This window comes from Phocoena sinus, chromosome 6 (assembly GCF_008692025.1).
Source record: "Phocoena sinus isolate mPhoSin1 chromosome 6, mPhoSin1.pri, whole genome shotgun sequence".
NCBI lineage: Eukaryota > Metazoa > Chordata > Mammalia > Artiodactyla > Phocoenidae > Phocoena > Phocoena sinus.
Genome location: NC_045768.1, coordinates 100902263 through 100919390, shown reverse-complemented (window position 1 = coordinate 100919390; position 17128 = coordinate 100902263). Strand labels below are relative to the sequence as shown.

At 40.0% G+C, this 17128-nt stretch overlaps 1 protein-coding gene across 1 annotated transcript in view; it reads left to right on the top strand.

Annotated features, from left to right (window-relative positions):
- LOC116756118 (tumor necrosis factor receptor superfamily member 10B-like) overlaps positions 1 to 17107 on the top strand; it is a 49038-nt gene extending 31931 nt beyond the window's left edge. The window contains exons 8-9 of the mRNA XM_032636389.1: positions 13446 to 13521; positions 14707 to 17107. Coding sequence (XP_032492280.1) covers positions 13446 to 13521; positions 14707 to 15020 — 390 coding nt within the window. The 3' untranslated portion in view covers positions 15021 to 17107. The remainder of the gene's footprint in view (positions 1 to 13445; positions 13522 to 14706) is intronic.
- The last annotated feature ends 21 nt before the right edge of the window (positions 17108 to 17128 follow it).

Genomic DNA, 17128 nt, shown 5'->3' with positions numbered 1-17128 from the left:
TGGACGTCCTTGTCCACCAGTGGGCCCGGGACCCAGCCCTGCACACCAGTGTGCGGGCACTAGTCCCAGGAAATCATAGGGCCCTGCAGCCAGAGACCCAGCTCCACCCACCAGTGGGCAGACACCAGCCCCAGGATCTACTGGGCTGGTGGCCCCAGGAACACTGCAGCCCCTCAGCTGCCTTGTCAGGACCCAACCAATACGTCAGCAGGCTGGCATCAGCTCTGGGACCCCACTGGGCTCCAGCCATGCACAACAGCAGGCCAACTACAGGCCAAGGGGACACCTTGAGCCCCTCAGCCAGTGGCCCCAGGATCCAATCCCACCCACTAGTGGGCTGACACCAGCTTCGGGACACCCATAGCTCTGCATCCAGAGATCTCAGGATCTGGTTCTGCATACCGGTGACTGGCACTAGCCCTGATAACCCCTGAGGGGGACCACATCAACATACATTGTAATTAAAATAGCAAAAATTAAAGATAAAGAGCGAATATTAAAACCACAAGGGAAAACAACAAGAAACATACAAGGGAACTCCCATAAGGCCATGACCTGACTTTTCAGCAGAAATTGCAGGCCAGAGGGAGTGGCACAATATAGTTAAACTGTTGAAAGGTGAAAACCGACAACCAAGTATACTCTAACTGGCAAGTCTCCCATTCATATTTGATGAACGTATCAGAAGTTTTACAGACCTAATGAAGCTAAAAGAGTTCAGCACCACCAAGCCAGATTTACAAGAAATGTTAATGGGACTTCTCTCAGTGGAAAAAAAAAACCCACAACTAGAAACACAAAACTTACAAAAGTAAAAAGTTAATTGGTAAAGGGAAATACACATTAAAGGTAGTAAATCAACCACATACAAAAGTAGTAGGAAGGTAAAAAACAGAAGTAGTAAAATTATCTATATACACAATAAGTAGTAATGAAATATAGAAAACAAAATGATATATAATATGATGTCAAAAACAGAAATTGAGGCACAAGAGGAATAAAAAAGCAGGATTTATAAAATTCTTTTGAAATTAAGAGATCAGCAAATTAATCACACAAACACATATAGATAGTTTGGTTATATAAACCTCACAGTAACCAGAAATCAAAAATCTATATTACATACACACACGGAAGAGAAAGGAATACAAACATAACAATAAAGAGAGTCATCAGTCACAGGGAAGAGAACAAAAGAAGAAAAAAGGAAAACTAAAAAGAATTACCCCCCAAATCTGAAAACAATTAACAAAATGACAATAAGTACACACTTATCAATAACTACTTTAAATGAATAAAGACTAAATGCTCCAATCAAAAGACACAGAGCGGTTGAATAGCTACAAAACAAGATCCATATATATGCTACTTCCAAGAGACCCACTAGCTCTAAAGACACACATAGACTAAAAGTGAGGGGATGGAAAAAAGTATTCCATGCAAATGGAAATAAAAAAAATCCAGGGTAGCAATACTTATATCAGGCAAAATAGACTTTAAAATGAAGACTGTAACAAAAGAGAAAGAAAGACATGACCTAATGATCAAGCGATCAATCCAAGAAGAAGATATAACAATAGTAAATATATATAGACTCAATATAGTAGCACCTAAATACATAAAGCAAATATGAACAGACATAAAGGGAGAAATTGACAGTAACACAAGAGTAGGGGATTTTAACACTCCACTTACATCAATGGACAAATCATCTGGACAGAAAATCAATAAGGAAACACTGGCCCTAAAAGACACATTAGACCAGATGTACTTAATTGACATATATAGAACATTCCATCCAAAAGCAGCAGAATATACATTGTGCTGTACAGAAGTGCTCATGGAACATTTCTCCAAGATGGATCATATACTAGGCTACAAAACAAACCCAATAAATTTAAGAAATTTGAAACCATATCAAGCATCTTTACTGACCACAACACTATAAGACTAGAAATCAACTAGTAGAAAAAAAAAAACTGCAAAAAACACAAACATGTGGAGTCTAAACAGTATACTGCTAAGCAACCAATGGATCACTGAAGAAATCATAGGAGAATTTAAAAAATATCTGGAGACAAATGAAAATGAAAACACCACGATCCAAAAATCTATAGGACACAGCAAAAGCAGTTCTAAAAGGGAAGTTTATAGTGATATAAGCTTACCTTAGGAACCAAAAAACATCTAAAGTAAATATCCTAACCTTACACCTAAAGGAACAACAACAAAAAAAAGAAGAATAAATAAAACCCAAAATAAGTAGAAGGAAGAAACATCCTAAAGATCAGAGAATAAATAACTGCAATAGAGACTAAACAAAAAAATAGAAAAGATCAATGAAATTAAGAGCTGGTTCTTTGAAAAGAAAAAGAAAATTGAGGAACCTTTCACCAGACTAATCAAGAAAAAAAGTGAGTGGACCCAAGCCAATAAAAATCATAAGTAAAACAAAGAGAAGTTAAACCAACACCACAGAAATATAAAGGATCATAAGAGATTAATACAAACAACTATATGCCGATAAATTGGACAACATAGAAGAAATGGAAAAATTCCTACAAATGTACAATCTCCAAAGACTGAACTAGGAAGAAATAGCAACAGACCAACTACCCATAATGAAATCAAATCAGTAATCAAAAAACTCCACAAAAACAAAAGTCCAGGACCTGATGGCTTCAAGGGGAATTCTACCAAACGTTTAGAGAAGAGTTAACACCTATCCTTCTCAAACCATTCCAACTAATTGCAGAGAAAGGAATGCTTCCAAACTCATTCTATGAGGCCAACACCACCCTGATACTAAAAGCTGACAAAGATATCACAGAAAAGAAAATTATGGTCCAATGTCACTGATGAACATAGATGGAAAAATCCTCAACAAAATATTAGCAAACTGAATCCAACAATACAGTAAAAGATATATATACCATGATAAATTGGGATTTATCCCAGGGATGTAAGGATTTTTCAACATCTGCAAATCAATCAATATGATACACCACATTAACAAACTGAAGAATAAAAACCATATGATCATCTCGATAGATGCAGAAGAACATTTTGACAAAATTCAAAATCCATTTGTAATTAAAAAGTGGGCATAGAGGGGACACACCTCAACATAATAAAGGCCATATATGACAAACCCACAGCTAACAACATACCCAATGGTGAAAAGCTGAAAGCATTTCCTTTAAGATCAGGAACAAGACAAGGATGCCCACTGTCACCATTTTTATTTAACATAGTGTTGGAAGTCCTAGCCACAGCAAACAGACAAGAAGAAATACATATAAAAGGCATCCAAATTGAAAGGGAAGAAGTAAAACTGTTACTGTTTGCAAATAACATAATAATATACATAGAAAATCCTAAAGACACCCCTAGAAAACTGCTAGAGCTAGTCAATGAATTTGGTAAAGTTGCAGGACACAAAATTAATATACTGAAATCTGTTGCATTTCTATACACTAACAACAAACTATCAAAAAAGAGAAATTAAGGAAACAATCCCATTTACCATTGCATCAAAAAGAATAAAATATCTAGGAATAAACCTACCTAAGGAGGTTAAAGACCTGTACTAGGAAAACTATAAGACACTGATGAGAGAAACTGAAGATGACACAAACAAATGGAAAGATACACTGTGTTCATGAATTGGAAGAATTAATGTTGTTAAAATGACCATGCTATCCAAGGCAATCTACAGATTCAATGTAATCCCTATCAAAATACCAATGGCATTTTTCATTGAAATAGAACAAATAATCTTAAAATTTGTGTGGAAACACAAAAGACTTGGAATAGCCAAGATAGTCTTGAGAAAGAACAAAGTTGAAGATATTATACGCCTCGATTTCATACTATACTACAAAGCTACAAAAACAGTCACACAGACATACTATAATACAAAGCTACAAAAATAGAATAGAGGGCTTCCCTGGTGGCGCAGTGGTTGAGAGTCCGCCTGCCGATGCAGGGGACACGGGTTCGTGCCCCGGTCCGGGAAGATACCACATGCTGCAGAGCGGCTGGGCCCGTGAGCCATGGCCTCTGAGCCTGCGTGTCCAGAGCCTGTGCTCCACAATGGGAGAGGCCACAACAGTGAGAGGCCTGCATACCGCAAAAAAAAAAAAAAAAAAAAAAAAAAAAAAAAGCCCAGAAAGAAACCCATGCACTTAGGGTCAAGTAGTCTATGACAAAGGAGGCAAGAATATACAATGTAGAAAAGACATTCTCTTCAGTAACTGATGCTGGAAAAACTGGACAGCTACATATAAAAGAATGAAATTAGAACATTTTCACACACCATATACAAAAATAAACTCAAAATGGATTAACAACCTAAATGTAAGACCAGAAACCATAAAACACCTAGAAGAAAACATAGGCAGAACACTCTCTGACATAAATCATGACAATATTTTTTTTGGATCTGTTGCCTAAGGCAAAGGAAACAAAAGCAAAAATGAACAGATAGACCTAATTAAACTTAAAAGCTTTTGCACAGCAAAGGAAACCACTGACAAAACAAAAAGACACCCTACTGAATAGAAGAAAATATTTGCAAATGATATGACCAATAAGGGGTTAATATCCAACATATATAAATAGCTCATGCAACTCAATATCAAAAAACAACAACAACCAGACAACTCAATTAAAAAACAGGCAGATGGGCTTCCCTGGTGGCGCAGTGGTTGGGAGTCTGCCTGCCGATGCAGGGGACACGGGTTCGTGCCCCGGTCCGGGAAGATCCCACATGCTGCGGAGTGGCTGGGCCCGTGAGCCATGGCCGCTGAGCCTGTGTGTCCGGAGCCTGTGCTCCACAACGGAAGAGGCCACAGCAGTGAGAGGCCATGTACCGCAAAAAAAAAAAAAAAAAAAAAAAAAAAAGGCAGAAAACCCAAATAGACAGTTTTCCAAAGAGGAAATGCAGATGGCCAAAAGGTACATGAAAAGATGCTCGACATCACTAATCATCAGAGAAATGCAAATCAAAACCACAATGAGATATCACTTCACACCTTTCAGAATGGCTAGCATCAAAAAGACCATAAATAACAAGTTTTGGCAAGGAAGTGGAGAAAAAAGAAGCCTCATACAGTGTTGGTGGGAATGTAAATTGGTGCAGCCACTGTGGAAAACAGTATGGAGGTTCCTCAAAAAACTGAAAATAGAACTACCATGTGATCCAGCAATTTCACTACTGGGTAAATATTTTATTAAAAGTGAAAACACTAATTCTAATGTTCATAGCAGCATTATTTACAATAGCCAAGATATGGAAACAACCTAAGTGTGCATCAACAGATGAATGGAGAGGCAGAGTCAAGATGGCGGCTTGGGAAGATATAGAATTCATGTCTCCCCACAACTAGGGTGCCTGCTGGACTCTAGTGGGGGACCTTGATGCCCACGGAGAAAGGAGGAACCCCCAAGCAAACCAGTAGGACATGCAGGGCCTGAGTGGGGAGGAGAAGTGAAGGCTGGACAGGACCAGCACCCCTGAGGGGTGACTGAGAGGGAGGGGTTCCCATGCTTGGAGGGACCCTCAGGGGCTTGGATGAGGGGGTAGCACACTGAGAGTTTCCCCTGCCCAATCGGCTGGGGAAGTCTGCCTGGCTCTTGGGCCAGGTCCTATCGCCTCAGAGGCCCCCTCTGGGCTGCATTGGTCCTGGGAGCATAGGAAGGAGGTCAGGGGGGAGAATAGGAGAGGCAGGCAGGAGGAGCCGTCCAGGACCAGAGGAGCTGGAGAGGAGCAGAGAGTGTTTGCCCCACCTACTCAGGCCTGGGAAGCCTGCTGGGCTTCTAGGTGGGGCCCCCACCCTCTGAGACCAGAGACCTGGGCCCCTTTTCAGGCTTGAGCCTAAGCCCTACCCTTCACACACCCCAGGGTGTGTTCCAGCCCTGTGAGTCCTAAGCATAGGCCCCACCCAGTGCCCAAACCCCACCACTGCTTAAGCCCTGATGTCCACAGCCAAGGCCTTTTCCACCTTTTATTTTTTCTTCTCCTCTTTTTTAATATTGTGGTCCTGTTTTACCTTCCAGTTGTTGTTTCATCTATATTTTTATTTTTATGTACTTTCTAACATATTTGTTAGTTTCTGAGTTTAATTTTATTTTTTACTCTTTATTATTGTTCTCCTTTTTTTTTTTTTTCTTGAAACCCTCTGCAGCTTGTGGGATCTTGGTTCACGAGCCAGGGGTCAGGCCAAAGCTCCCGTGGTGGGAACTCTGAGTCTAAAACACTGGACTAACAGAGAACCTCAGACTCCAGGGAATATTCATCAGAGTGAGGTCTCATGGAGGTCCTCATCTCGGCACCAAGACCCAGCTGTACCCAACAGCCTACAAACTCCAGTGGTGGAAGCCTCAGGTCAAACAAGTAGTTAGACAATCCCACCAATCAAAAAAATAATAATAAGATGGCAAAAAAATAGGTCACAGATGAAGGAGCAAGGTAAAAACCTGTAAGACCAAATAAATGAAGAGGAAATAGACAATCTGCCTGAAAAAGAATTCAGAGTAATGTTAGTAAACATGATCCAGAATCTCAGAAATAGAATGGAGGCACGGATTGAGAAAATACAAGATATGTTTAGCAAAGATCTAGAATAACTAAAGAATAAACAAACAAGAGATGAATAACACAATAACTGAAATGAAAAATACACTAGAAGGAATCAATAACAGAATAACTGAGGCAGAAGAACAAATAAGTGAGCTGGAAGACAATATGGTGGAAATAACTCTGAGAAGCAGAATAAAGAAAAAAGAATTGAAGACAATCTCAGAGACCTCTGGGACAACACTAAATGCACCAACATTCGAATTATAGGGGTCCCAGAAGAAGAAGAGAAAAAGAAAGGGTCTGAGAAAATATTTGAAGAGATTATAGTGGAAAACTTCCCTAACATGGGAAAGGAAAGAGTCATGCGAGTCCAGGAAACACAGAGAGTCCCATATAGGATAAACCCTAGGAAAAACACACCAAGACACATATTAATCAAACTAACAAAAATTAAATTCAAAGAAAAAATATTAAAAGCAGCAAGGGGAAAACAAAAAATAACATACAAGGGAATCCCCATAAGGTTATCAGCTGATTTTTCGTCAGAAACTCTACAGGCCAGAAGGGAGTGGCAGGATATACTTAAAGTGTTGAAAGAGAGAAACCTACAACCAAGATTACCCAGCAAGGATCTCATTCAGATTCAACAGAGAAATCAAAACATTTTCAAACAAGCAAAAGCTAAGAGAATTCAGCACCACCAAACCAGCTTTACAACAAATACTAAAGAAACTTTTCTAGGCAGGAAACACAAGAGAAGAAAAAGACCCACAAAAACAAACCCAAAACAATTAAGAAAATGGTAATACGAACATACATATCACTAATAACCTTGAGTGTAAATGCATTAAATGCCCCAACCAAAAGACACAGACTGGCTGAATGGATACAAAAACAAGGCCTATATATATGCTATCTACAAGAGACCCACTTCAGACTTAGGGACACATACAGACTGAAAATGAAGGCATGGAAAAAGATACTCCATACAAATGGAAATCAAAAGAAAGCTGGAGTAGCAATACTCATATCAGATAAAATAGACCTTAAACTAAAGACTGTTACAGGAGATAAGGACACTACATAATGTTCAAGGGATCAATCCAAGAAGTACCAATTATAAAAGTTTATGCACCCAACACAGGAGCACCTCAATACATAAGGCAAATGCTAACAACCATGAAAGGGGAAATCGAAAGTAACACAATATAGTAAGGGACTTTAACACCCCACTTATACCAATGGACAGATCATCCAAACAGAAAACAAATAAGGAAACACAGCTTTAAATGATGCAATAGACCAGATAGATTTAATTGATATTTATAGAACATTCCACCCAAAAGTGGCAGAATACACTTTCTTCTCAATTGCACATGGAATATTCTCTCCAGGATAGATCACATCTTGGGTCACAAATCAAGCCTCAGTAAATTTAAGAAAATTGAAATCATATCAAGCGTCTTTTCTGACCACAATGCTATGACATTGGAAATCAATTACATGAAAAAAACCTGTAAAAAACACAAATACATGGAGGTTAAACAGTGCACTACTAAATAACCAAGAGATCACTGAAGAAATCAAAGAAGAAATTAAAAAATATACATAGAAACAAATGACAATGAAAACATGATAAGCCAAAACATATGGGATGCAGGAAAAGCAGATATAAGTGGGAAGTTTATAGCAATTCAATCTCATCTCAAGAAAGAAGAAAAATCTCAAATAAACAATCTAACCCTACACCTAAAGCAACTAGGCAAAGAAGAACAAAGAAACCCCAGAGTCACTAGAAGGAAAGAAATCATAAAGATCAGAGCAGAAATAAATGAAATAGAAATGAAGAAAACAATAGCAAAGATCAATAAAACTAAAAGTGAGTTCTTTGAGAAGATAAACAAAATTGATAAACGCTTAGCCGGACTCATCAAGGAAGAAGGAAGAGTACACAAATCAATAAAATTAGAAATGAAAAAGGAGAAATCACAACTGACACCACAAAAATACAAAAGATTATAAGAGACTACTATAAACAACTATATGCCAATAAAATGGACAACCACGAAGAAATGGACACATTCTTGGAAAGGTACATTGAACTGGGAGGAATTAGAAAATATAAACAGACTTATCACAAGTAATGAAATTGAAACCATAATTTAAAATTTTCCAACAAATAAATGTCCAGGACCAGAGGGCTTCACAGGTGAATTCTATCAAACATTTAGAGAAGAGCTAACACCTATCCTTCTCAAATCCAAAAAACTGCAGAGGGAGGAACACTCCCAAATTCATTCTACGAAGCCACCCTCACCCTGAGACCAAAACCAGAAAAAGATATCACAAACATAGAAAATTATAGACCAATATCACTGATGAACATAGATGCAAAAATAACATAAACCACAGCAAAGAGAATCCAACAACACATTGAAAGGATCATACACCATGACAACTGGGATTTATCCCAGGAATGCAAGGATTCTTCAATATATGCAATCAATGTGATACGCCATATTAACAAATTGAAGAATAAAAACCATATGATCATCTCAATAGATGCAGAAAAAGCTTTTGATAAAATTCAACACAATTTATGAAAAAAACTCTCCAGAAAATGGGCATAGAGGGAACCTACCTCAACACAATAAAGACCATATATGACAAACCCACAGCAAACATCATACTCAATGGTGAAAAACTGAAAGCATTTCCACTAAGATCAGGAAAAAGACAAGAATGTCCACTCTCACCATTCTTATTCAACATAGTTTTGGAAGTCACAGCCACAGCAATCAGAGAAGAAAAAGAAATAAAAGGAAGCCGAATTGGCAAAGAAGAAATAAAACTGTTACTGTTTGCAGATGACGATACTATATAGAGAAAATCCTAAAGATGCCACCAGAAAACTACTAGAGCTAATCAATGAATTTGGTATTGTTGCAAGATACAAAATTAATGCACAGAAATCTCTGGCATTCCTATACACTAACAATGAAAAATCAGAAAGAGAAATTAAGGAAACAATCCCATTTACCATCATAACAAAAAGAATAAAATACCTAGGAATAAACCTACCTAAGGAGGTGAAAGACTTGTACTCAGAAAACTATAAAACACTGATGAAAGAAATCAAAGATGACATAAACAGATGGAGAAATATACCACATTCTTGGATTGGAAGAATCGATATTGTGAAAATGACTATACTACCCAAAGCAATCTACAGATTCAATGCAATCCCTATCAAATTACCAATGGCATTTTTCACATAATTGGAACAAATAATTTTACAATTCATATGGAAACATAAAATACCCCAAATAGCTAAAGCAATCTTGAGAAAGAAAAATGAAGCTGGAGGAATCAGGCTCCCTGACTTCCAACTACACTACAAAGCTACAGTAATCAAGACAGTATGGTACTGGCACAAAAACAAAAAGAGAAATATAGATCAATGGTACAGGATAGAAAGCTCAGAGATAAACCCACACACATATAGTCACCTAATTTACAACAAAGGAGGCAAGAACATACAATGGAGAAAAGACAGCCTCTTCAATAAGTGATTCTGGAAAAACTGGACAGCTACCTGTAAAAGACTGAAATTAGAACACTACCTAACACCATACACAAAAATAAACTCCAAATGAATTAAAGACCTCAATGTAAGACAAGACACTATAAAACTCTTAGAGGAAAACATAGGGAAAACACTCTTTGACATAAACCACAGCAAAATCTTTTTTGACCCACCCTCTAGAGTAATGAAAATAAAAACAAAAATAAACGAATGGGACCTAATTAAACTTAAACTCTTGCACAGCAAAGGAAACCATAAACAAGACGAAAAGACAACCCTCAGTTCTCACTATGGAGAACAGTATGGAGGTTCCTTAAAAAACTAAAAATAGAACTACTGCATGACCCAGCAATCTCACTGCTGGGCATATACCCTGAGAAAACCATAATTCAAAAAGAATCATGTACCACAATGTTCATTGCAGCACTATTTACAATAGCCAGGACATGGAAGCAACCTAAATGTCCATCGACAGATGAATGGATAAAGAAGATGTGGTACATATATACAATGGAATATTACTCAGCCATAAAAAGAAATGAAATTGAGTTATTTGTAGTGAGGTGGATGGACCTAGAGTCTGTCATACAGAGTGAAGTAAGTCAGAAAGAGAAAAACAAATACCGTATGCTAACGTATATATATGGAATCTAAAAAAAACAAAATGGTACTGATGAACATAGTGACAGGGCAGGAATAAAGACGCAGACAGAGGAGGGACTTGAGGACACCGTGGGGAGGGGGAAGCTGGGGCGAAGCGAAAGTAGCATCAACATATATACACTACCAAAAGTAAAATAGATACCGAGTGGGCAGCAGCAGCATAGCACAGGGACATCAGTTAGGTGCTTTGCAATGACTTAGAGGGGTTGGATAGGGATGGTGGGAGGGAGGCTCAAGAGGGAGGGGATATGGGGATATATGTATGCATATGGCTGATTCACTTTGTTGTACAATAGAACCTAACACAGTATTGTGAAGCAATTATATTCCAATAAAGATGTATTTAAAAAAAAAAAGAAAATGTGGTATATACATACAATGGAATATTGTTCAACCTTAAAAAATAAGGAAATCCCGCAATATGCTACAACATGGATGTGCCTTGAGGACATTATGCTAAGTGAAATAGGCCAGTCACAAAAGGACAAATACTGCATGATTTCACTTATATGAGATATCCAAAATAGTCATACTCACAGAAGCAAGAAATAGAATGCTGCTTGCCAGGGGCTGGGGAGAGGGGCAAATGGGTAGTTGCTAATCGACTTGTATAAAATTTCAGTTGTGCAAGATGGATGAATTCTAGAGATCTGCATTACCACAATGTGCCTATAGATAATAATAAATGTATTGTACTCTTAAAAATCTGTTAAGAGGGTAGATCTCATGTTAAGTGTTCTTACCACAATAAATACAAAAAAGAAAGAAAAAAAACCTAGATTACTGGATACGAAGATGTGAGATATACATGTATACACACACACACACACACACACACACACACACACACACACACACACAATGGAATATTACTCAGCCATAAAAAAGAATGAAATTTTGCCATTTGCAGCAACATGGATGGACCTGGAGGGTATTATGCTTAATGAAATAAGTCAGACAGAGAAAGACAAATACTGTATGCTATCACCTAATGTGGCATTTAAGAAATAAAAAAACAGGGGCTTCCCTGGTGGCGCAGTGGTTGAGAGTCCGCCTGCCGATGCAGGAGACACAGGTTCGTGCCCCGGTCCGGGAAGATCCCACATGCCGCAGAGCGGCTGGGCCCGTGAGCCATGGCCGCTGAGCCCGCGTATCCGGAGCCCGTGCTCCGCAATGGGAGAGGCCACAACAGTGAGAGGCCCGCGTAATGCAAAAAAAAAAAAAAAAAAAAAAAAAAAAAAAAAAAAAAAAAAAGAAATAAAAAAACAAATGAATATAACAAGAAAGAAGCAGACTCACAGATATAGAGAACAAATTAGTGCTTACCAGGGGGAAAGGGAAGGTGGGAGGCCAAAATAGGGGTAGGGGATTAAGAGGTACAAATTATTACATACAAAACAAATATCTACAAAAATAGATTGTACAGCACAGGGAATATAGCCAATATTTTATAACTTTAAATGGAGTATAATCTCTAAAAATTCTGAATCTGCATTGTACACCTGATACTAATATAATATTGTAAATCAACTATACCTCAATGAAAAAATATATGAATGAAAAAATGAAAAAAGGAGATAGCATTTCAAGTCAAGGGTTTTTATTATGACTCAATAAGATTTGAGTTCTTCAGATACGTTATGCCTATTTCTTGTCAAAGCTGTTTCTTTATTACTCTTAATGGTTAGATCCTCTTATAATCTCATTTTCTAATATGTTGTTTCTGCTATGTTTTTAACATTCATCAAGACATGCACTCATTTTTAAGTACTGTAGCTTAAACCTTAGGTTTTTAAAATGTACAGCCATATTAAAATCATAATTATTTTTTCTGCCCCCTTCCCCTAGTCTTGCCTCATTTTTGCTTCACATCTTGCTTGCTGCATAGTCCAGAACTTATGTTCAAAGATGCTTAGAGAAGGCAGATATTTTGGTCTTGATTTGATTTCATTGGGAATGCCTCCAACATTTCACCATTAGGAATGATGTTGACTCTTGTGTTCATATAGAAAATTTTATCATTGTGGATGCAGCCTCCTATTTTTAGGTATTTTTAAAAAGTCAGAGTTCATGTTTACTTCTACCAAATGCCTTTCCATTCTCCATGGAGGCTATCAGATGCTTTCATTCCCTTATTTAGGCTATTGATACGGTACATTATTGCTGATCAAAGCACCTTCATGTACATGGAATAGACACTTACTTTAGATTTTCCAAAATGCCCTTGTAAATACTCTTCATTTGAGTCACAAGAAGGCTGGGATGGAGTGCTTGTCTCCTGACGAGGTGGGTGGTAAAGGACTAGAAGGGCAGAAGGGACTATGTGGGTGCTGGGAATGTTCTGTGTCTTGATTGGGTGATGGCTACTCAGCTGTATACAGTTGTCAAAACTGGAGCAGATACTTAAGAAGTGAGCATTACTGCTGGGAACATGTCCCTCCATGAGTACATGAGCCTGTGAACTGCTCAGGGTGAGAGGTTCCTCTCCATCTCCATAGAGACCCGGGAGGGAAGGTGGCTGCCCATGTCACACAGCGGGCTGGTTGCCGGGCTCAGTTCTGGAACCCAGGACCCCTGATTAAGACCAAGGCTGTTCTGCACTGTGTTTTACAGGAACCAACAGAAGCTGAAGCGTCTCACACGAGAAGAAGGCTGCTGGTTCCAGCAAACGGTGCAGACCCCACTGAAAGTGAGTGCTTTCCCTAGGCACTGGAGCAGGAGAGGAGGGAGGAGGGACAGTGTCCTAACTGCCGTCCCCATAGCTGTTAGGGCAACTCAGAGCAGGGATGGCTTGTCACTGGACCTTTGGGACTCTAATTCCCTCTCTGACCCTCTTCTTCTCCCCACCCTGCACCCCTCTGTCCCCTAACAGTGTCCCCTAACACCTCCCTGTCCTTCCCTGCCCCCCATCCTCCCTCCTCCCCTGTTGCTCAGGGCCAGGTTGGCCCACCCTGAGGCATCTAAGGGGCTGTGCCGTCCAGCAGGGCACCCAGGGGCCGCAGGAGGCTGTGGAGCATCTGACCTGTGGTCAAATCTGATGAGCTGTAGTGTAACTCCATACTGTATTGCAAAGAATTGGTAGGAAAAAGGACTGTAATATGTCTCATTAACAGTGTGTTGTATATTGATTACATGGTGAAATGAACATTTTTAGAATATATTTAGTACCCTATTTTATGAAAATTAGTTATTACTCGTTACTTTTTACGTTTTTCAGTGTAGCTGTTAGAAAATATAAATTTGTATCCGGGGCCCACCTTGTGTACCTATGGACGGTGGTGTGCACTGCATTTCACACACATCTCATTGAATCCCCAGTACAGTCCCATGAGGTGGGTGGTGCTTGCTCCATTTTATGGGTTAAATTCTTGCTCCGAGTCTGTCCCCATCTAGCTCTGCCACAGTGTCAGTCAGCGAGGCCGAGCTGGGCGTGAGGCCAGAGACCTTCCTCCCTCCAGGCCCTTGCTCTGTCCCCACTGCAGAGGTGGCAGCCAGGTGACCTCACTCTCGTGAGAACGGCAGGTGCCCTCCTCTGAGGTCTGTTGCACCACTGTGTCCCACCCTCTGTCTCCTACCACAGACTGCCTTCTCCCTCCATGACGTCCATCTCCCCTCCCTGGTGGGCCCTCATCCCCCGCTTAGGGCAGGACTCTCTGGAGACCTGGACTCCCTGCAGTGCTTTGGGCACAGGTGAGGCCCATGCAGTGTGGCCTGATTCTCTGCTGATGGGAAGCATGTCAGGGACGCAGAGCAGCAGGTTCACCAGCAGGGGGTGCTCCTCAGATCCCACCCTGGGGTCTAGGCCTGACTGAGGGTCCTCTGCCCTTTCTGAAGCCTGTCCCAACTCTGTCTCTATGACTTTCCCTCAACCTAGGTCTGAGACTATTCTTCGATTACTTTGCAACCGCCGTGTCCCCTAACTCCTGGGACTCACTCATGAGGCAGTTGGGCCTCACGCGAAATGAGATCCTTCTGGCCAGAGAAGGGGTCCGGGTCCCTCGGGATGCCCTGTATGAAATGCTAGAGACCTGGGTCAGCAACAAGGGACGGGCGGCCTCAGTCAACACTCTGCTGGATGCCTTGGAAACGCTGGGGGAAAGACTGGCAAAGGAGACAATTCGGGACCACCTGTTGGGCTCGGGAAAGTATGTCTATGAAGATGGTGAAGCAGGCTCTGCTGTGTCCTGAGTCTAAAAGAATTTCTTTATGAAACTACAGCTTCCCTACTTTACCTTTTCTTCTGGAAAGGGACACATGATTGGACACCAGCCTGGATGAAACAGCCGGTACTTGACGAATACTTGAAGGAACACTATCATCCGATATATGCAGAAGTTGTAGAGTTCTAGAACTTTTCAGTAAAATGAGTAATTTTTATGAAATGTCATCGATAAATGATGGTGGAAACATTTATAAATATTTATGCTCGTGTACGTACTGAGAATTGATTTAGGATGTCATTTAGTTCAGAGCACTTTGTCATCCTACCAGTACTGCACGTTTTACTCGTATTTTTTATATTGTGAGATCCACCCATGTTATGTGTGTACTTAATTATGTCTAATGATGACTTAATATTTTATGATAAGCATCTTTCCATTTTAATATTTTTGTATAGATTTATATGAACGTGGGAAACCTTTTGGAAAGGTTACTTACTAGGTTGACTACGTGGGTTCCCTGGCTGGGAGCAGGCAACCATAAAATCAGTAAAAATACAGAGCAGGGAGGACGAAGCCCACTGCAGTGGGAGGCACTGGTGGGATCAATTCTCCCTCATATGGGAGTTTGACTTTGTCTAGGATTAGATGACGAGCAACTTTTAAAGTGTACATCATTTCCAACTGACAATTTTATAGGTGTGGGATTATTTATATTATTTATTGGTAGATGTTTACAAATGAGGAGAGAGTGAGGAGAAGTAGCACCCACGTGCAGCCCTGTGTCTGGTATCCATGAACTGGGCTGTCATGCGTGGGCCTCCTCCTGTTCATCTATGGACCTGAGTGGGAAGGGTGGGACATGGGTGGGACACGTGAGTGTCAAATAGCTTCTATGTCATGTGCCACGTCTGGTTTTGTTAGTGAACCTTCAGTTCTATCTGGGCTCCAGGGAGAGAGGACAGGGATCTGCTCCTAATGTCTGCCATGGTCTCTGGGAGGAAGAGTGGACGGTGCTCATGGATTGTGTTCAATGTTGGCTGACTCAGCACTAGATGAGCCCTCTCACTTACGGTGGTCTGAGTCCCAGAACAGCCTTTTTAGGGTACAGATTCCAAATATGAGGAGCTTAGTGCCTCTGAAAGCATCCCACTTCTGCATGAAAGGGAACACATAAACACAAATTCTTATTTTCTTTTTACCATTAGAATGTATACTTTATTTTTTTAAAATTTTCCATTTTTAAAAATTGAACTATAGTTGGTTTACAACTAAGCCTTCACGCCACAACTAATAAGCTCGTGTGCCTCAACAAGAGAGCCCACGTGCCACAACTACAGAGCCCACACACTCCGGATCCCCGCATGCCGCAACTAGAGAGAGAAAACCTGCACGTGACCACTAGAGAGAAGCCTGAGATCCACAACTAGAGAGAAACTGGAGCAGACTACACACTATAACGAAAGATCCCGCATGCCTCAACAAAGGTCCCTTGTGGTGCAACTAAGACACGACACAGCCAAAAAAAATAAAGAAAATACATAAAGAAAATACATAAATATTAGACTCTCATCCACTGCTGGAATGAGTGGAAAGTGTGCAACCTCTTTGGAGATGCCTGGAAATACCTGCCAAAGCTGAATATACACATACCTTTTAATCCAACAATTCTACTCAAGGGCTTCTGTGAAATACAAGAGAAGACATTTGGAAGTGAAATGAAATGAAAAACTGGGAAACCTCTAAAATACCCATCAAGAGTAGAACTGATCATAGAATTCAATTCACACAATAGAGTCCTCTAGAGCAAGCAGACTGAACAAACTATAACTACATGTAACAGTATTGATGAATCTCACAAATACAATGTTAAGACATGAAAGATTGACAACTGGAAATGAATTCTACTTACGGAACATGCAGAATCTAAGGTGTCAAAAGTGAAGGTGGTGGTTTCTGTTGGGTGCTGATGATAGGAAGGTGTGAGTGGGGCCTCTGGGGTATTGGTCACGTGTTGCGTCACTATGTGAAAATTCATCCAACTTATGAAAAGAGCACGAATATATTCTTTTGTATGTATGTTATACTTCAATAAAAACTTTAAAGTGTGCCTCATAAAAAGATGCTGTTTGAGGG